This window comes from Dermacentor variabilis, chromosome 7 (assembly GCF_050947875.1).
Source record: "Dermacentor variabilis isolate Ectoservices chromosome 7, ASM5094787v1, whole genome shotgun sequence".
NCBI classification, from domain to species: domain Eukaryota; kingdom Metazoa; phylum Arthropoda; class Arachnida; order Ixodida; family Ixodidae; genus Dermacentor; species Dermacentor variabilis.
The window spans coordinates 75,011,980-75,034,345 of NC_134574.1; the positions used below are offsets into that span (position 1 = coordinate 75,011,980).

General features: G+C 46.9%; 2 protein-coding genes across 2 annotated transcripts in view; one reads left to right on the forward strand and one right to left on the reverse strand.

Moving 5' to 3' along the window:
• LOC142586849 (uncharacterized) overlaps window positions 1-22,366 on the forward strand; it is a 513,536-nt gene that overhangs the window by 144,389 nt on the left and 346,781 nt on the right. The window lies entirely within an intron of this gene.
• LOC142588166 (uncharacterized) overlaps window positions 14,434-22,366 on the reverse strand; it is a 59,542-nt gene continuing 51,609 nt past the window's right edge. Inside the window, exon 6 of the mRNA XM_075699670.1 lies at window positions 14,434-14,570. Within this exon, the coding sequence (XP_075555785.1) occupies window positions 14,434-14,570 (137 nt within the window). The remainder of the gene's footprint in view (window positions 14,571-22,366) is intronic.

Genomic DNA, 22,366 nt, shown 5'->3' on the forward strand with positions numbered 1-22,366 from the left:
GTGCCTCAAATGTGGTCATGACTCATGCTCTTTTGAACACATGCTCTGGCTGTGCCCAGCCCTTAACATCTCTCCACCCATAACGAAAGAACAATGGCAGGGATATCTCAAGAGCAGCAATCTCCACATTCAACTCCAGGCTATCCAGAGGGCCCACGACATTGCGGCGGAACTTCATCTCCCGGTCCCATCGTGGGCGACGCCACCGACTTGATCTTCGGGAGTCTTCGGTTTTAGCTCCCCAAGATCACGGTCCCTCAGGACTCAAATAAAGTTCTTGTCATGTCATGTGTCGTTTTTAAGTATTCGATGTATCCAGTGTAAAATTTATGAAATGCTTTCCTCCAGGCAGCGGTTCTTATTTTTGATGATGCCAGGAAACCGAGCCTCATGCCGCCCACGCTCAGAAATCTAATTGGGAGCGCGAACAATGTTCTCGCACACCTGGTGTGATCTACCGTAGCGCTGAAGTGCTACTTGTATAATGTTCAATAGTCCAATGTAAAGGCAGAAGTGGACGGTTGGGCTTATGTGCTTAAGCTAATGAACATGATTTGCGCCGTGAAAACCTGTCCAAGTTTTCAGATTTGCTTTATGAGAAGAATATAGCGCCATCAATAGGCCGGCCGCTTCTAACTGCACAAAACAAAACTAATAAACGAACACAAATACAGGTGACATCATTGTACCATTCGATTGTTCAGATTGGTAAGCTGTGGATGCGGAGTAAGTTGAGAAGTTGTGTAAATAATTAACAAAGCTAGTTTAATTAAACTTTGAGTAAATGATATTAGGTGGCGGAATAATATGAGCAGTTTGGAACCCGCTCTTAAGATTATCAAGCCAAGAGAAGAAATTTTTATTAAACGTGCTTTTATAAGAGCAGTGCGAGCAAATATTTTCCACTTAAACGCTCTTGGAAAGCGTAGCTGACGCAGGAAAAGAACACCTGTAAAGTAACAGAAAGAACAGTGCTTTAAAACGGGACACAAAGGAGGAACCACACACATACTCTGCGCTGACAACTTGAATCACTTCTTTTTCTGATGAGCAAACAACTAACCCCTTAGACAATCCTTGCCAACATGTAAAGTCAACCTGAACGCACCTAGCCTTTTGTGAGGCTGGGTGCGTTCTGAAACAAAATAAAGAAATTCAACATGACGCTGGGGGCGTAAACTGGCAACAGGGAACACGTCACGGCTAGTGTTAATCTTATCTGTTAGTTGACGCGAGTATCGGAAAAAAAGAAAGGGAAATGAACTTACAACGTCTTATTTTCTTTTGCTGTTTTGTGCTAAAACTAAAAAGGTTTCCGTTTACATGAACTGATACTTTGCTACTTATCTTTCTTGCGTCACATAGCAACAAGCTAGGAGATGCCTCACGCGTCATTGCATACGCCATGCACACGTCATGCATCAGACAACCCGCCCAAGCGAACGAGGCCGGCTGCGGATGTGGAGTTCGCCTGTTCGGCGACCCCTCTCTTTTGGTTGTAGCTTGGTTTTTTAAGGTCGCGGCGTATTCTTGCGTTCGTTCTGCACGTGGATACGGCATCACTGCACTGCTGGACAGCGGCAAGGTGGGAAATTTTGTTTGGCAGTCTGCGACAATTTTCAGGCACCTTTAGGCTTAGGGCACGTAACCGAGACTTGTGGCGCCGTTAGCTAAAGCAGGCCGGCCGCCCTGGCGCAGTTAACTTGAGGTAATGACTCGTACTGGGAGATGTTTGCGACGCTTTCTATGGGCCTCAGCATTACTGTAACTTATTTTGGTGCTTTTTGAACACGCTCGCCGAGGACGCAGTTAGCGAAAAGCAGCTCGACCATGGTGTTGGTTTCGCGTCTACTAAATATTACTGGGACATGTTTCTGACGTTTTCCCTGAGCCCCAGCATTATTGTAAATAATTTCGCTACTTTTTGGTTCTGAAGTACGCGCGCCACGACTGCGCTGTGACGCAGTCATCGAAAAGCAGCTCGGTCAGGGCGACAGTTTGGCGTGTACTTATGATTAGTGGGACAAGTTTGTGCCGCTTTTTATGGCCGAGCAACAACATATACCTTCTTTCGGTACTGACGCTTATCGAAGACGCGACGAGCGATTGCCAAGAGTGATAACATGGGAGCATGTTGCTTGCGCCGGCAGATCGCGGAAAAGATAACGCCGAGGAGTTCAAAAACCAACTCGAAAATTCAGTCTTCTGAACAAATGAAAACTGCCTTTGCGCCCACGCCTTTCTATTGAACGCTAGTAGAAGCGATTCTTCCAGCGTCTGGCATGGTATAGCTAAGAAAGTGTGTTGTAGCCACCTCTGTGTATGTAGCATACTATTGCGTCGGCTGAGGCCAAGTTGTTTCGGAAATGCGCAGTCGCCCGTACGTGCATTTGTGCGCTTAAGGTGCAGGAAATAATGCCGAGGAAGGAGGTAGTGCTTGAACATCACACATTTTCTTCATATATTATGATAATGTTTGGGAGGAGGGCCCCCTCTATGTAAAAGTGAATGCCTCCGTAATGCCGCCCATTCACCCCTTAAGCACGTTTCGCCTCTACGCCCAATATTGCTGTTAAGCACGTTTTGCCTCTACACCCAATATTCCTCTTACGTTTATACACCAAAATGACAAATGCTTGTAAATTACTTGTTTCACCTGGTGCCGCCCGATGGAGCTTCGTAGGAGAACTAGTGCTGCTTAACTGGTGCCATGACTTTGGCTGAAAGAACAAAAAGCGCAGAACTAGCATATACGTAGAGCAAAATAAACATTTCATCATTTTAGAAGACGTCTTGCGTTTACTTAATAGAATTGCACGTGGCGCAGATTCGATAGAAGCTTGCAAAGAACGTTTGCAATCATTTGTACAAAATAATAAAACGATTTCGCACCAAGGCCACACTTTGTTCAGCAGCAGAAGCGAGAAAAAGAAACGCCGCTCCGATCAGCGGAGCAGGCGTGGCGTGTGCGAACTGGCGTTCAAAACGCGCCCGCCCAAAACCAAAACCACATGGTGTTAATTCCATCGACCTGGTGTGCTACAGGCAATTCGGCCGCTGGCCTCTATGGGGGAGTCCGCTCTTATTGAATTTCTTACTCTATGGTATAGCCCCGTGAGCATGTTCCTTGTGGCCAGTCCACTTTCGATTTTTATTCACGCTGGTATTTCGAAGACAAGCAGCTAAAAGTTTTAGTGCCAATATAGCAGTGAACACGTGCTGCCGAAAGCTTCCTTGGTCACAGAAGCGAGGCATGACGCAATGATGGTGCAGGTTAAGCGTGTCGCTGGTATCAACACAGTGCGCTGCCGCCGAGGGAAGGATGATAACGAAAGTGAAGAGCTTGGTAGCTGCTCACGGAGCCGTGCCGATGCTGACTGTGCCGTCGGGACGAATTCTGGGGCGGCGATATTGACGGCTACTTTTCCCACTATCTCGTTCGCGTGTAGAACAAAATCCCGAAGTTACGAAACATCGTTTCAATTTGTATCGTAATGCAGTATTTATTGATATTACTCGTTGTAATAATTTTGAATTATGCGTTCCTCTTTTTCTCTATTACATTTCCAGTGATTCGAAATTGTGCTTATGAAACAGTTTGAATTTGCATTTGCCACTCTCTATGCATTATTTAGGTGCTTGACTCCATCAGGCATTCGTACTTTCAATTACATTCTTTCCGGAGCTTTTCCTACTCCTTCTTCAATCTATTATTGTATTCTCTTTTTGTATCTACCTTTCCCCTCCTGCCTGGACCGTCTAAGGCCTGCAGCCTTCCTAAATAAAAATAAATAAACAAAATAAACACTGGGCCCTCCCGCGGTGGAAATGGAGCAAGATTTAAACACTCCACATACGTGGGCTGATCCCGAAGATAGTGTAATGCCGGGCCGATCCGCGGAGTAGGTGTAGTTCGCCATTAAGGGGACCACATCCACAGCTTCGTTGGTCATACTTCTTCACACAGTGGAAGGGAACTGCGTTTTCTTTTATTGCATTGATTCGCATTTAGCGGGAGATAATGCTATAAAGGCAGTGTCATTCGTTCTAGCCTCGTAGATTTAAATATGGGTTTCAATAAGCTCTATATCTCATTCATCCCAAAGAGTAGGTGTAAGCGGCGAAATCCTCGCTCGCGAGGTAGCACACACACACACACACACACACACACACACACACACACACACACACACACACACACACGCACACGCACACGCACGCACGCGCGCGCGCGAGCACACGCACGTGGAGGCACACGCACACGACACGACCCATGTTCCCCTGCCTTCACATTTACACCGCCCACGCATGCACAAACGCACAAAAATGCGCTCGTGCGCATGCATATTCAAATGCTCAGACGCAAAAACGTGCACACACGGAAATAAAAACACGCATGCACGCAGACTCAAGGTGCGTACACCTATATACACTCCCACTCCATTCCTTTTGCTTTACAAAAATATGCACGTGCAAACAGACTGCATAACACTCGCTCTCCAATAGCTGTTCAAAACTCCAGCTATAATAAATCGCTTTACGGATTAAATTTTGCGTTTCTTCAAGTGAATGTGCCCTCTACTGAGAAGGTGCGAAACCATTTGCTCCGGTCGTGTGACATAACCGCCCATTCCCGGCCATATTGGATCTTATTGCACAAATTTAAACATTCTGTGTTTCGAGGCAAAGTATTTGACTTTTTATGAAGTTGTATACACGATCGATTTCAGGTCGTGAGAGTCAATAACATACCTTCTCCAAAACAAAATATTGTTACCGGAGTCCCTCAAGGCTCCGTATTAGATCCCTTTCTTTTTTCTTTGTATATAAATGACTTGCAACAAATTATAGAGTGCAGAAATATTGATGTACGCAGACAACACATGTATTATAGTAACTGCGGAGAATATTGCATTACTTAGTCTTAAGAGAAATCTAGAGTTAAATAGAATTTCAGACTGGTTCTTGGCTAACAAATTAGCAATTGACATAAAGAAAACAAAATATGTTGTTTTTCAGTAACGCTTCAAAATAGTAGATAGTACACGTTTAAACATACATATAAATAACATCCCATTTGATAAGACAAGTTCTTACAAATGCCTTGGGGAAATTTTTGGTAAGCACCTGCAATGGGAAGATCACATAAACAGTTTCTGCTATAAATTGGCATCTTGTTGCTACGGCTGAATTCTAGCCCGCAAATACTTTAACACCTCAATTTTACGACTTATGTACTTTGCTTTTATTGTAAGTCGCTTGAGGTATTGCGTCGACTCGTGGGGATGGGCGTATAAAACCATGTTTAATCCGATTATTATGCTCCAAAAACGCACAATTATAATTATACGTCATTCTAAGAATTAAGATCACACGGCCCAAATATTCCGCAAATATAGCATATTACCATTTGCCTATTTACGTCAGCAGAGCATTTCATTGGGCGTTTATAGGGTTGTTAGATTCAACCACCCATTCAGCTCATCCATATTTTACTCGTCTTCGCGATGTACAAGAAATGTAACTGCAGGTCATTTTATTCTCGCACCGCGTAGCAATATATACGGAGAGCGTATGCTACAGTTCACTGGCATTAAAATCTGGAACGGTCTCTCAACGGGAGTCATTAATTCCTCGAACTTCCCAGTGCCCTGAAACCATATTTTCTTCATTTGTTAAAAAGAGTAAATTATCAATTTCTTGATAGATCTGTACAAAGCAAGAATTATATCTTTAGACTATTTTCTGTTTATTTTATGTAATTAGTATGACAAGATTGTGTTGCTTTGTTATGCATTGAAATGTCATATTGCTCTCATTTTTGCTCATTATGTAAGTGTTGAATTACATAAGTTGTATGCTTTATCAACCAGTTCAGTACAAATCGATATTGCTTGCAATTTCATTTCTGGATACCTGAAAGAAATAGACATCATGGTACGCATCCTCACATTCAAATATGTATTCTCCTGTATTTGAACTGTGCCCCTTACACTGTTATTTGGTGCTCTGATGTATTCACTTCCTTTTAGTTGACTTGTGAATTAACAATCAACACCTTTGTATATACAATTACTACTGGTCTTTTTTTATTCCTGCTATGCTAGGATTTCCTTTTATTCTTTTATCGGACCTTCAAATAGCCTTCGGTTACAGGTCCGAGAAGTGATTGTTACATGTGTATAACAATGTGGAAAAAAATAAACATCTTTCTTTCAAAAAACAAACACTCCTTCAACGCACCACCAATGTTCCTACTAAGTGCTATAAATGCGCATGTTACAAAGGACTACACTCTTGGCGCAGACATTTGAAACTAGTTGATACTCAGGTATTATATTGGCACATGGTGTGGCGCAGCAAGGGACGGAAGAAGAGGATAACGAGGTTCGTCCCGGCATCTCCGCGTCGCCGCCTGCGTTTTTGTAAAGTGCGACCGCCTGTTACTTCATTCAGCTTGTATACTCCAGTAGGGTACACGTGGCAATTTGGTGGAGGTGCTCGGTACGCTCAACTTATGCAGGAGACCCCACTGGGGAGCAAGAACCTCGTTCCACAGTTGGAGTTGACTCTAGTTCACCGCAGAAGCAGGCGAATCCGAGGCCTCACCCCAGAATTTGGAAACCTCCAGGAAAAAGTGATGACTGCGACCACTGCGACTTCTACGGAACGGGTAACACCGACTTACCTAACGCCGCTGAACCCCCAAGTTCCGACGGCTTTTCATGGCGACACATTTGAAGACGACGAAGGTTGGCTGGCGGAGTTCGAGCGCGTGGCTGCGTTTAACGAGGGGGACAACGCCAAACTCAGGAACGTCTACTTCAGCCTCCAGGATGGGGCTCGCACGTGGTTTATGAACCGCGAATGTGCCCTGTCATCCTGGCCTGAGTTCCAGCGCAAGCTACTGTAGACTTACTCGAGCCCCGATCGCCGGGAAAAAGCGGAGCGGGCCCTTCAGTCACGAGTTCAAAAGCCCAACGAGAGCGTCACGATGTACTTGGAGGACATGACGCGTCTCTTTCAGCGTGCCGATCCGAGCAGGTCAGAAGAGAAGGAGGTACGTAATTTGATGAGATGCCTAAAGGAACAGCTCTTTGGCGGTCTTATTCGGAATACGCCCAAGAATGTTACGGAGTTCCTCACCTAAGCCACCGCGATAAAGAAGACGCTTGAGCAACGGTCGAACATGGAAAACCGACAAGTAAATGCTGCCTGCACTCCGGATATGCCGGTAGGCTTCGGGTGCGACGTCACCTTGCTTTACGAACTGATTCGCTCAGTGGTTCGCGACGAGCTGCAAAAGTACTACGGTACGTCGCCACCTCCAGTCAGCTCCCTTGCCAGCGTCCTACACTACGCAGTACAGAAGGCACCGCAGGCATCTCTTTCCAGCAGTGAAGCACCACCTCTGCCAAGCGAGTCCAGGCGCAAGACTCACGCAAAAACATTACTGAGCCTCGCCAAAGCTTTCGTACCTACTTATGTTGCTTCGTCAGTCGCGTTGCAATCGGCGCAAGCCCCTCCTACAACTTCACTACCGTACTTCGACGACCGCCGAACACACCCGAGCAAATCGGAGGTTTGGCGAGAACCCGATCGACGACCGCTGTGCTACCACTGCGGCGAAGCTGGTCATGTGTATCATGAGTGCCCCTACCGACGACTCGGACTCGGTTTTTCTATCGATTCACCTCGACCTAGGTTCGGCCAAAGGCCACCCGACATCGCATAATTCCTCGAACAGCGCCGCAGGCGGGGCCCATCGCAGCGGCAGTCACGCTCACCCTCATCGGGGCGATATTTCCCTGCTCGCGATACCACCTCGAGGACGACGCAAGGGCGATCACCAAGTCCACGCCGGGAAAACTGACGTCAGTGACCTTCCGAGGCGGGGCCGCTGATACTCGACGCGCTGAAGACCTCGCATCGCGCCCACCGCAGAACAACGAAAACACGATGACGCCAGAACCAGTTTCCGCGAACAAGATTTCACTGGACATACCTGTGTTGATCGACGCCAGAAAAATGAGTGCACTTGTAGATACCGGCGCCGATTACTCTATTCTTAGTGGAAAACTGGCAAGCGTTCTGAAAGGAGTTACGTTGCCCTGGAACGGGGCAGCAGTTCGTACGGCCGGTGGCCACGTCGTCACACCGCTTGGCCTACGCACAGCCAGAGTAGAAATTCGCGGTGCTGCTTTTGTCGCCACTTGTCTGGTTCTACACGAGTGTTCCCGCGATCTAATTCTTGGGATGGACTTTCTCCGCGAATATGGCGCCATTATTGACCTCCGCGAGCGTTGCATCACTTTCCCGACACAAAGGGAACACAGACCAACGCAATTGGACAGAGATCCGCACTTCGCGTTTCGGATGACAACATCCCGATACCGCCGCGTGCGAGTGTTATGGTTCCCGTCAAGTCCGACGAACTACAAGATGGTGAAGCCATTGTAGAAGGCAGCATTCCTATGTTGGTAGAACAAGGTATCTGTGTAGCGCGAAGCCTTGTGGAACTTCGTGAAAGTCAGACAACGGTCCTCATTACCAACTTTACCTTTGAGCATCGGCACATTTTTCGTGGCACTGCCATCGCCTACGCCGAACCATCAACGGACATCGTCGAGTGCTTTGCTTCTGAAGTGGACACAGACCACGGTTTTCTCAGAGGCATCGATGTAAACTCCGATCTTACGGACGACCAAAAGAGCGCAATGCAGGAACTCTTGAACGAATTCCGCGCGTGCTTCCCTCGGGCTTTTAGGGTGGGTCAAACGCCAATCACGAAGCACCGAATAACGACATCCGCCGAGCCACGTCCCATCAAATAACATCCTTATTGTGTCTCGCCGAAAGAACGTGAGGCAATTCAAGCCCAACTCAAGGAGATGCTAGATGATGGTGTCGTTCAGCCTTCGCACAGTCCGTGGTCCTCCCCGGTCATTCTAGTCAAGAAAAAAAAAGACAGAACGCTTCGTTTTTATTTTAATTATCGGCGCCTCAACGAGGTTACCAAGAAGGACGTGTACCCACTACCAGGTATTGATGACTCTTTAGACAAGTTGCGGCGAGTTAAGTATTTTTTGTCTGTCAATCTAAAGAACGGTTACTGGTGAAATGAGGTCGATGAACGAGACCGCGTGGAAACTGCTTTCGTCACTCCAGCTGGCCTTTACAAATTCAAAGTACTTCCCTTTGGTCTCTGTTCGGCACCCATAGAGTTTCTCACTATAACACCTAGAGGGTAATCTGGCGCCACCGTCTATGGGAGTTTCTTAAGGGAGCACCGTGCCGCCATGGGAATGACGGCATATGTGTCTGCGAGGCTCGTGTTGGCTGGTGTTGTAAGAGGCTTCGTCTAAAACGTGGATGTGGCTGTGCAAATAACGCCTTCTCAAAGTAAAATCTTCATAAAATGTTTCCATTCACGCATATAACATCTTTACTCACCCACAATGCATGACCAAGCGAAGAAAAGCAAGAACAGACGACAAACTGTTTCAAAGCGAGCGGGCACCTTGTCGTCTGTCCTCCAACTTTAGCGGCCCGCTGATACTTCTTACGTAACATATAAGCGTACACGCTTATATGTTACGTTAAACTCATAGTTAAACAAAACATGTTTTCGCGTAATAATAAAGCTAAAACAGCTTTTCACGTGCTGTTTTAGTAGAAAATGAATCATTGTGACAGACGGAACGGTACTTGCCAAGCGTGTCTTCAAGGTGTCCTGTCTATCCGAGAGCGATGCCAATCCGAAGTCACAATATACCGGCATTCCCATGCATACCACAGCGCAGCAGCGCCAGATTTCCCTCTAGGTAATGTAGTGAGAAACTCGATGTCGGCACCAGCAACATCCCAGCGAATGATGGACACCGTTCTCGCTTGTCTGAAGTTGCAAAGCTGCGTCGTCTGCCTCGAGGACGTGGTCGTTTTTTCGGCGACATTTGACGACCGCCTGAAATGACTGAGGCGAGTTCTCGAAGCCATCTGATCGGCTATCCTCACCCTTAAGCCTCAGAAGTGTCATTTCGGCTACAAGGAGCTGATGTTTCTCGGACACGTGGTCAGCGCGGAAGGCGTTAGCCCCGATCCCGCGAGAACTGCCGGTGCAGTCTCGTTTCCAGCGCCGACCGACAAGAAAGGTGTCCAACGCTACCTGGTTCTTTGCGCATACTACCGGCGTTTCACTGAAAATTTTTCGAAGATGGCGGAGCCGCTGATTCGCCTCGCGAGGGACGATGTATCGTTCGTCTGCTCCTCATAGCAAGAGACTGCTGTCACCGAGCTTAGACAGCGTCTGGTGTCAGCACCAGTTTTGGCCCGCTTTGACGAGGAGGCGGAGAAGGAAGTTCATACAGACGCCAGTAACGTTGGTCTTGGTCCAGTGCTTGTACAATGACAGGAAGGTATTGAAAGAGTGATTGCGTACTCAAGCCGCACACTATCGCGTGCAGAGACCAACTTCACCACCACGGAGAAAAAGTGTCTTGCTGTCGTATGAGCGCTGGCCAAATTTCTACCTTACCTTTACGGCCGTCCATTCAAAGTTGTAACTGATCATCACTCGTTATGCTGGCTTGCAAATTTCCGGGACCCTTCTGGACGACTGGCACGGTGGAGTCTACGTTTTCAGGAGTACAACGTGACCATTGTGTACAAGTCGGGCCGCATACACGAAGACGCTGACACGCTCTCGCGCGCTCCTGTCGACACTACCGACCACGACATTCAGGACAATGGCACTTTGCTTGGGGCCGTAAGCGTTACTGATATGTCCACACGGCCGCGGGCAGAAGACGCACTACGGCCTATATTCGAACATCTGGAAGTACGTAACCCATCAATACCCCAGCGTATCGCTTGAGGATTGTCGTCTTTTTGTTTACGACATGGCGTCTTGTACAAGAAGAACTCCTCTGCCACTAACAAGACCTACATTTTGGTCGTTCCAGCAGACCTCCGTGCCGAAGTTTTGTTCGCCAGTCATGACGAGGCTCCGTCTGGCCACTTGAGTTTTACGCGAACGCTTGATAGAGTGTGCAATGCCTACTACTGGCCGAAACTTGCCGAGCATGTTAAGCGGTACGTCCAAGCCTGCCGTGAATGCCAGCGCCGAAAGTCGCCAACTGTGAAGCCTGCGGGATAGCTGAATCCGATTGACCCACCTGGCAAACCTTTCGGCCAGGTTGGCATGGATCTTCTGGGCCCATTTTCACTGTCATCGTCTGGCAGTAGGTGGATAACCATCACCACGGACTATTTAACGCGCTGCCTCGAGGCTCAGCTTGCGAGGTTGCCCAGTTTTTCATACGGAGCATCGTCCTACGGCATCGCGCCCCATGGCACGTCTTCACAGACCGAGGCAAAGCCTTTACAGCACAGCTCATTGAAGACATTTTTAAACTAAGCTGCACGACCCATCGAAGGTCAACTGCATATCACCGCAGAGAAATGGCTTGCCCGAACGACTGAACAAAACGGTAACTGACATGATGTCTATGTACGTAGACGTACTGCAAAAGACGAGGGACGAGATACTCCCTTACGTAACGTTTTCCTGTAATACTGCTACGAGAGAAACAACACGCTTCACGCCGTTTGACCTCGTTTACGACCGTGAAGTGCAGACTATGTTAGAAGCAATGCTGCCGTGTGACAACATCGATCATCTCGACCTCACCCATGATGCCGAACTTTTCGTGCAACGCGCAAAAGAGGCCCGTCAGCTTGCCCGAGCGCACATAAAACAATAACAGTGCATCGATGCGCACCGTTACAATCTCCGCAATCGACATGTAAAGTTCCAACTTTGTGATCAAGTTTCTGTCTGGACTCCCATGCGGCGAAAAGGACTATCTCAGAAGCTTTTGAGTCGCTATTTCGGGCCTTACAGAGTGTTTCAGCGAATTAGTGACGTGAATTACGAAGTCCTTCATGACGGAGGCCAGCCTCCCCGACGTCGACAACCGCAATCTGAGATTGCGCATGTTGTGCGGTTGAAACCATACTATAGTCGCTAATATTCGACGTTTTCAGCCGCTTCGGCTAGTTTTTGTTGTTGCTCGTCCGCCAGTGCCTTGTGCCTATATTGCACACCCCAGTGATTGTGACTATAGCCTATGTGTTCCTCCTGGACCATCTCGGCGCTCTCAGGTGAAACCTATGTATGCTTTCATTCTTCTTTTTTTGGAAGCGGAGGTAATGCCACATGGTGTGGCGCATCAAGGGATGGAAGAAGAGGAGAACGAGGTTCGTTTCGGCATCGCGCGTCGCCGCTTGCGTTTTCGTAAAGTGCAACCGCCTGTAACTTCATTCAGCTTGTGTACTCCAGCAGGGCATACGCGACAATATAGATATAAAGTTGTTTAAAATTTTGGCCATTCAATTATGCAGGCCATCAGACTTCTGGGGGCAAGGCAATCACGCACCACATCATTTATTGGTTTCGCGCACATTGAGTCAGATGAAGGGTGCTCTTGCCAACCTCAACGAGTCGGCTCATGGGTCTTGTTGCCCACCGCTCTACCCTCAACCAATCGGAAGCTGACTCCCCAGAGAACAGCGACACGCCCTCCACCTACAACGAGATTACTAAACACTACTATCTCAGCCGTAGAACCTACTTTGTTCTTCATCCGTGGCTCAATAGAGCTCAAGCATTAATGCTCCGTCTACTACAAACGAATACCTATCCCAATCCGTCGCTCTTACATAAAATCTATCCGGATACTTACATCAATGCTACCTGCCACGATTGTTGAGAAATAACCACGTTAGACCACATGCTCTGGCGGTGTGCCCGGTCACGCTCTATGATCGAAAAGAGCTCGGCCAGATGGCAGGCGGTTCTTCGCAGCCCTCTTCAGACTGACCAACTCTGGGCTGTCCAGCAGGCCTACGATGCGGACGAGACACTCGGCCTTCCAGTTCCCACGTAGGAGCAACCCGCTTCATGACGACTCACGATCTGCAGGATTTTATTGAAATTTTACCATGCCATACCATACCATTCAGTTCTGCATGTGGATTGGCTTGAAGTTTCACAGGATGGTGAAGGTGCAATGTCTAGAATTCCTTAGTATATCCCTGCTGCAGGATAGCATTTTTAATGCAACACTAAGGCATGCACATGCTTGTTGTTAAGCTGTCCAAGGAGTAAAATCTGATAATAAAGACGTTGACTTCATAAGCAACCCATTGCTATTTATTAAGAAGTAAAAATTGAAAATATAATATTTGAAGAGCCCCCCCGAAAAAACCAAAACTCAATCCAAATCGTCAGTTTTGTGTTTCGGCCATCTGGAGAAAGACTGTCGAGCTCAGTCCTATGTAGCGTTAGAAAAGCGCATCACGCTGCCCGGATCGAACCGCTGCCAGCATGACGCGGAACGATCGGTGCGAGCGGTTAAACGACTAGAACACGTCTTCCAACGTTTCCGCAAGGGAAACGTTGGAGATTTTTATAGGTACTACGTGAACTTGCACGACTGTGCGTCAGAAATCGCTTTCGTAAAAAGTGTTACGCCATGTGTAGAGAGTCAATCGAAAGCTGAATCTCCTGACTACATACGCTGCAGCGACGTTTACGATAGACACCGTAGTTTTATTACAGCTACGCTTTGTGTTTCGAAAATCAAGTACAAATTTTCGTTGTTTCCATAATCTTCCATTTCTGAATTTGTAACCACTCTGGGAAGAAAATTCTTGCTTGCAACAGCGTGATCACTGCATTTGGCTTGTGTGGATTGTCTTCCAGAACATATCTGTCACCTCTCCTTTTCAATAATCGGCCTGCAGCTTTTCTTATTCGCGAAAAACCCACCCGTTCCATTTAACATGCGCTAGCTTCGTGCAGGGGCCGCTTGGGGTGCTAGTTGGTACGTGTTCAGAAAAGCTGGATATGTCATGGGGACCCGTCCGACCGCTATATGCGTAGTATTGTGTGCTCCCATCAGCTCTTTTTCGCGCTTGTTTGTTTCCCTTCGTTTGGTCTCATTCGTGCATGTTTCTATGTTGCTGGTTTGCGATTGTTTGGTAAGCTGATTGTACGCCCGATACAAATTGTGTAGTATATTTTGCAAGTATATTTATGTAAACAAGCCAACGCGCTTGACCTGCACACCAGATTTTCGATTATTGCCGACTCTGCTAGATGTCTCCCTCAAATTCTTTCCCTCAATTTATTGCGAAATGAAAACACGTATTAAACTGCACTCAAATTTCGCATTATCGAGAATCTTAATCTTCGGTGAGTTTTCTTTTTGTCATCTCCGGCCACACCGATGGATTTCACGCTTCATGAGCCCTATAATGCTATCGCATGAAAAGAGTATTTCAGATTATGATTGCTTGAAATATCTGACAAGCCAGATTACAGGAGGATTTGTAGAAGGCACAATTGCTTGTATAAAAGCTGTCGTGTGTTTATTTGCAAGTGTCTATGTTCTTTTTATTTACTACAATCGCTTGTGACTTGCAAAAGGCATCGAATATGAAGTCACATTGCCAGTTGCGGCTTCCGACAACACTTCTGCGAACCCAGTAGGTGCATTCCGTTTTTTCTGCAATAAAGAAGGAAACGTGTTAATTAATTAATTAATAACGGGACAGTAATTCCCTTTATGAAGCATCACTTACGAACAAATCTCATTAGGATTTGCTTAGGATTAGGAAATGCTTGATACACATTATTTCTGCAACATTCGCCTTGATTTTACCACAATAAAGTTTGATTTCTCACAGCTAGCATTTCATGGACAAACACTTAAGGTGCTTAGCGCTGCGAATTTGTACCATGGATCACCAGCTAGAACTTTCACGTACTTCGATCCGGTAGTAGCAGACGTATTTCGAATGGTTTCTTTGGTGGAATATTCTTGTGAAGCCATCCCACTTACTCCAGCGCGTTTCTCAGGTGCCAATAAAAGTTCTGGCAAGGTGCCCTTAAAGCATAGTTACTAAGACATGTTCATATATGCTTTTTATCGTGATAAATGTCATACGGAACCACGAAAATGGTTTTAGGTTGTTGCGCATGTCGCGTTGCGGTATACCTATGACATCACATTGTGCTTCATCTAAGCGCATCGCGGTTCACATTGCTCAGCCACAGAAAAAGAACGCGAATATGCGTGGCTGCGTGTTTGGCAATGACAGGGCAAAGGAAATGGGAGTTAACGCTTCGCTCAGTATGGTTATGACACCATGAATGCACCCGCCCAAGCCGCAAAGATATACTTCGCCGAAAATTCACCAGGGTCACTTAAAGCGAAACGCATCTGAGTGTGGAGCTCTGCCAGGTACTAGTGCGAAGCAGTATTTGCCTCGCACATGACACTCTTCAAAAAAGTTTTTTTTGTCCTTATATAGTCACGGCACTTTATATGACAAACACTGGTGAGTTTTCTGTAATGGAAGCAGACAGTTGCCATCCGACACCATCAATGACAGTGCGTCTTCGTTGTCGTCGACCTCAACTTCTGCAGTAGCGGCAAGCCCACTACACAGCCAACTATTATGCTCATGGCATTACCTTCCTTCGAGAAAGCATCGTCTACATGCTTCAAACGCAAAAAAGAGCGGAAGAGACAATGCACACACATGGCAACTCTGATAAATTTGTGAAGAAGGAAGTGTCACATAAGGGGGATAAAGGTGAGTGGCAATGAGAATGGCCTTGTCAACGTGAATGGTACGGTTTGATCGTGGAAATCTGGAGAAGTCAGTCGGGTGCACAGAACGGGATTGACCAGTCGCTTTGCGAATCGGGGTCTATAACCATAATTGATCATTGAGCTGGTAGTGAACCTCGCGATGGCGAGCGTTATACCTCTGCGACTCTATGCATTGCTGATTCTGTGTTAGCTCATATGGAAGCTTACGAGCTGCGTCTACGAGCGCGGAAAATTCTTAAACGTCGGTGGTAGCTCCGTATTTCTCGGGTCCAGCATGGGGATTACCTCACGGCCGTGGAGCAACCGGAAAGAAGTGAACCCGGCAGTTTCTTGAACCGCAGTGATGAATGCTAATGTAATTTCAGGCAAAACATCGTCACAGTTCTTGCGGTTGCTGTTCTTGTGGACATGGAAAACATGTCAGCAATTGCCTTATTCAACCTCTCCTTACGACCGTTGGTCTGAGTATGGTATGCAGTGGCTCAGCGATGAGCTGTCCCCCTAAACATCATGTTTTGCATCACCTGTACTTTGAAAGCTGTACCACAATCTGTTATAGCTACCGCTGGTGCATCCTTCCGGAGGACTATATTGTGGATGCAGTGTGTGTCGTCACTGGCAATGGCTCGTAAAATGGCTCTAGTTTCACAGTATCGCGTCAGATATTCAGTCGCAACGACGATCCAGCGGTCGCCACCACAAGACTTAGCTCAGGGCCCGAGCAAGTTCATGCCGATCTATTGAAATGGTTGTGTTCCTGGTGTAACATACTTCAATGAAGCGGCCGGGCGCCGATGCGAAGCCTTTCGCTGCTGGAAGTGGCGGCACCTTTTCATAAAATGTTTGACTCCATGGGTGAGCTTAGGCCAGTAGTAACGCTGGCGAATTCTGTCCACGGAACTTGCGAATCCCAAATGGTCCGGAGAGGGCTCATTGCGGCAAGAGATTAGAATACCGGCACACAGAGCGAACGGAACAACTGGGAAAAGTTCATCCGCTCATGGCTGGAACTTCTTCTTGTAGAACACATTGCTGCGGAGACAGAACGAAGAAAGTTAACGTGCGAATGTCCTTGAAGGATGGAACTGCGGCCTTCAAGGTTGTCCATAATTTTCCTGAGTTTCAAATCATCCCGCGGTTGTTGAGCCAAGTCGGACACATTGACAGCGCAGAGGAAACGACCCTCGCCATCGGTATCAGTTCACACCGTTGAAAATGAAGCGCCCGAACGAGTCAGCATCATTGTACCTCCGGTCAGATTTGTAAACGGTCCTGCGTCAAATTCTTGCAGGCGAATGCTCCATCTGGCAAGAGTAGTTGAAGGGCCTATAAAGTTTGCTACCCAACAAAGGGCACGGTGGTCGGCAACCACTCTGAATGAACTGCCGTACAAATTTGCTCGAATCTTATCTATCAAAAGGACGACCGCTAAGTATTCCCTTCCAGTACTGGAGTAGTTGGTTTCTGCAGATGATAAGGTTCGCGACCGTAAGCGATAGTAGTTCAACGCCATATTGCCAATGCACGAAGACAACCAAGGCCCATGTTGCTAGCATAAGTGTGCAGTTCAGTGTCGCCATCTTCATCAAAGTGCCGAAGAAAGGGTCGTGTTTGGAGGCACCGCTGAAGTTCGGAGAAGGTGTCCCTCTTCCCCGGTCCCCAAACAAACGGGTTCTGCGACCTTGAAAAAATTATGCACAAAGCGTCTCTATTATGAGCAGAAGCCCAAGAACAGGCGCACCTCACGTTTGTTTGCTTGTGGTGGAAATGCTGCAACAGCCATACTTCTTTCTGGGTCTCGCCGAGCACCTTCACTAATAACAAAGTGGCCGAGGGACTTTAGTTCCTGGTAACCTAAATGGCATTTCTCTTGTTTTCGTGACAGGAGTGCAGATCGAATTTCAAGGAACATGGGATGAAGTCGTTGCAAGTGTTGTTCAAATGTCCGAGAAAAAGCGACGTCGTCTATACCCACGAGACATTACTCCCATTTAGGACCTGACAGGCGGTGTCTATCATACTTTGGAAAGCCACAGGAGCTGAGGCTAATCCGAAAGGAAGCATTTTAAATTCGTACAGGGCGTCAGCAGTTACGAAAGAAGTCTTTTCGCGATCTCGACATCTTTTTCTGCACCCTGTTCAGTTTGAGTTAATCCAGAAAAAACCTAAGGGTGGCTTCCTTCTTATTCACAAGTACAAAGTACAAGCCCATGGGCTGGTTGAGTGTTGAATTATGTCGTCGTCTATCATGTAACTACCCCGGTCATGTACTAATTGTGGCCATGTTGTCCCTGCAAACGTCTTAATTTCATCCGCCCACCTAACTTTCTGCCGCCCCCTGCTACGCTTCCCTTCCCTTGGAATCCAGTCCGTAACCCTTAATGACCATCGGTTATCTTCCCTCCTCATTACATGTCCTGCCCATGCCCATTTCTTTTTCTTGATTTCAACTAAAATGTCGTTTACCCGCGTTTGTTGCCTCACCCAATCTGCTCTTTTCTTATCCCTTAACGTTACACCCATCATTCTTCTTTCCATAGCTCGTTGCGTCAGTGCTTCGCAAAGAACATCTGTGTTACTTCTGAGGTGCATGCGAAAAAATAACTGAACATGCATATCGTACAACGCGTTCGCTTTTTCTTTGTCGTTGAGAGCTCAAAGTTTACATCCACTGTACTGACGACCACAGTGTCACGCTTAACGGCAGAAGAAAGCACAGCAAGCGTATAAAATTGCATCTCCCATCTCTTCAAAGTGAGCAATAGCCATTTGCTTTGCCAGGTGTAGGTACTCGCCACCGAAGTTCGCCACTAAATCTCAATCATTTGAGGGTTCAGTTGAATAACGCCAGGGACGGCACAGGCAAGCCAAGTCAAGGGTACCAACAAGTTTCCTTCAGCGATGCCGCTATTATGGTCGCAGTCACTTTCAACAGTTATGAACATACCAGTTCACGGCGGAAGTGTCATAGTGTCATCAAAAACGCAGTTCTGTCTTGTGCGTGTTACTATCTCGCAGCACCGCGGCGTAGTTTTCGTAAAACATTATAATCAGCTTCCGAATATCGACGAACGCACCATGCTAGCAAAGAAAATTCAGCCCAAGGACGACTTTCCGCGAGAAGTCGCACAACACGCATACAAAAGCAACGTACGTTGACTGACTGATCTGAAGCCTGGGGGTGCCTCTCGCAATCGGCGTCAGGAGATGGTCACCTGCTATCCGGAGGTTTGGCGCATGTAATGGCGTCTTGACTTTCCGCATTCAGCAGCTAGTCGGCAGTCTTAACAGAATAACTGGAGCCAGTGTCCACGAAGGCAGTGACCTGGTCGTGGGCTGCTTGAATGGGGATGTCTGCGGAACTTTTGTAGTCGACGGCATGAGGCTGTGAAAGGGAATCATTGGTGCTCGGCTTGCGTATCGGGGAGGATATTGTTTTATAGAACCTTTAACAGAGGCCTCAAGCCCGGAGTTCACTGCTCCTATTTTCTACGGCATGGGCCTGCGGATCTGATGGATCTTCCTGCAACGCCATTAGTGACCGGCAAGTTTTGGCCAGGTGACAAAGAACTTCGAGGAGATGGAGAGCCGGACTGGCGCCATGGATGAGTTGGGGACTGGTGGCACAACAACTATTCGACAATAGCTCGGGGAGGCTCACCATCACGGTATCGACGTGCGTTTGGGCGAAAGCCAGGAAGGCCCATCTGGCGTATGTGCACTCTCCGTATAAGTTACCTGCTTTACCAGAGTAGTAGCAGATTCGCCGATTGTTTGGAGTGCGCCACAAACTGGGCTTCCGCACTTTTAGACTTGGGTTTGCGGGAGGCAAAGAGCACGAACAGTACTGAGGACTCGAGGAGTACAGTGTCGTCTCTTGCATGCGTGGACCGGACGGATAGCCGACTGCTGGCATAGGAGCTCTGAAGGCTTCGGCGTACGTCATGGGAAGGGCTTCTGCTGGTGGTGCGACCAGCGGTTGTACCAACTCTCTGACCTCTTCGCGACCCACATCACCTAAAGCAGTCACGTAGGATTGAGGAGACATTGCACCAACTTGTTGCAGCTTCTCGCGCACAATACTGCGCACGAGCTCCCTGAAGGTCGTCAAATCAGGGGTTTTAGAAAGCACTTGAAAAAATTATTTCTACACGACTAACAAAGTTTCTCGACAAACATGACGTTATAACAAATTCGCAATTTGGCTTTAGGAACAGAAGATATACTGAGACAGCTCTTTTATCCTTGAAAGAAAATATTGTGTTAGCTATAGACGAAGGGAATTTCGCCCTCAGGATTTTCATTGACTTCAGCAAGGCGTCAATCATGACATTCTTATATCTAAACTTTCTATGTATGGAGTTCGCGGCGGTCCCCTCGCCTTGATGGTCATACTTGCAAAATAGGACTCAATGTGTATGTATCGATAATGTCCAATCTCGTTTCTTTTCAATTAAAAACGGAGTGCCACAAGGAAGTGTTTTGCGCCCACTATTATTTATCTTATATGTTAATGACTTAGTAAATATTGATGATACAGTTGATTTCTGTATATATATAGATGATAGTACTTTAGTCTTTACTGGAAAAGATGCAAACGAACTAATTATTAGATGTAATGCACGGTTACGCAATCTGTCTGAGTGGTCTCAGTTAAGTGGAATCAGAGTTAATCCTGATAAGACGAAAGCTGTTCTTTTTAGAGCAAGAAATAAGATTTTCGAACTGCAACATTCAATAACTTATTTAGATAACAACATTGAGCTAGTTAAGCATCATAAAATAGTTGGTATAACCTTTTCCTGTCATATAAATTGGGATGCTCATTTTAATCAACTTCGCAGTAAATTTTCCGCAGTAGCCGGGATGCTGGCTCGCTGTAGAGCTCTCATGCTGGTAAAAACCAAGTTGCAAATTTATCATGCATTGTTTACCTCCCAATTTAATTATTGTAGTTTAGTATGGGGGACCACAACACTAACAAACATGAATAAAATAATTACATTACAAAAGGCACTCCTCCGGCAAAATGCCAGTACCAATCCCCTATCGTCGACGAAAACTTTGTCAGAGAAATGTCAAGTTATATGGGTAGACCGCTATTACGAATATCGCATTTTACATATGTTTTATTTTGCAAAACAAGAATTGAGGAATTGGCTTGCATACATAGCGGCCTTGCAGCACCATTAAATACCAGTACATCTAAGAAACCCTGAACTTGGCGTGTACCACGTTTCCGCACTGAATAGAAATTACAATTCATTAAACACGATTTACCAAAAATTCTTAATGATTACACTGACACTTCTAATTTTTCTCGCAGGGAATTGAAGATGTGTTTTTGTTCACATGTACACATACATATCTCATGTATAATGATTCTAATTAGGTGGTGCCATTTGATGATTTTTTCCTAAACTTACCAAATATCCTTAAACGTTGTTTGTTTCTGTATCGCAAAATAATTATCCTTTCAATAGGCTTATATTTAAAAATGCTACAGTTGTTTTTGTCTGATGTTTGATATTACACGTTTCATGTTTTAAAGTGCTCTCTGTTATCGCCCTGCCATGTACAACGTCTCTTGGGTCCAGTCAAGCTGCTTATGGCAGCTTTTAGCCCGGGAGGACGTTTCTAGTGTGTGCTAGAAGAATTAATAAAGTTCAAGTTGAAGTTGATGTCCTAGCTCATTGCCGCCGCGTCGATTCCCGTATGCCTGAGGCTGACAAGTTGAGGCATATTCTGAAAGGCATCGCCAATAATGCGTTTAACTGGCTCGTTTTTAAAGACTCCTCGACCATTGACGAAATTATCTGTGCAGGAGTTTCGAAGGCGCCAAGAGCCGATGCATCGCCCGACAGTTCGTGAGGCTTCGCAACACCGCCGCGACGTCGTCGTGCGAAGACACTCATCCGTCCATTCAGTCGTCCGCTACGGATAGCGTTGTCTGAATTGTGCGGCGCGAAATCGATGCTGCGTCGCCATCTTCTTTCGCACGTCCTTCGGAGAATACTCTGTCGACAATCTCCCTCATCCATCCAGTTATCCGTGGAGAACTGGCAAGCGCTGGAATTCAACCGTTGTGCTCCATAACCGACCATTCTGTTCGACCTACTGCCCCTGTTGATCAACTTTCATTGATGTTTCCACGCAATCGGGATCCGGCCCAACGGCAAACACGTGACTATAGGCCCACATGCTTCCATTGTAGGGGTGTGGGGCACATTTCCCGCAATTACCGTATTGTCAGCCCTCGTTTTCACGCCCCACATTTTACTACAGCCACAATGACAACCAGTGCCCGCGATATTATGCTCTAAACGACCCGACATACCGTGACTGCGGCCCTACTATGTCGCACAGATGCTCGAGCCATTCGGGGTCGCCACACGATCGTCTGTCCTGCCGCCCCTGCCCCGTCGTTTATGATCGCTGCACTCTTCTGTATGCCAATGGATGCAGCTCCGAGAGGTGACGCTGCATTGGACTGCCGACCTTGCATATTCTCTCCTTACCTTGACTACAGGTCAGAACCTAATCGCCGTGGAAGCAGAGACCCTACTTGTGATGTCCCTGATCCATCGACATCTGCGTACACATCTCACTCAAGAGCACCGACCTCGAGAAGCGGCTCAAGTGCTCACACCTGCCGAGTACCGCGTATTACGAGTCGCTGATGG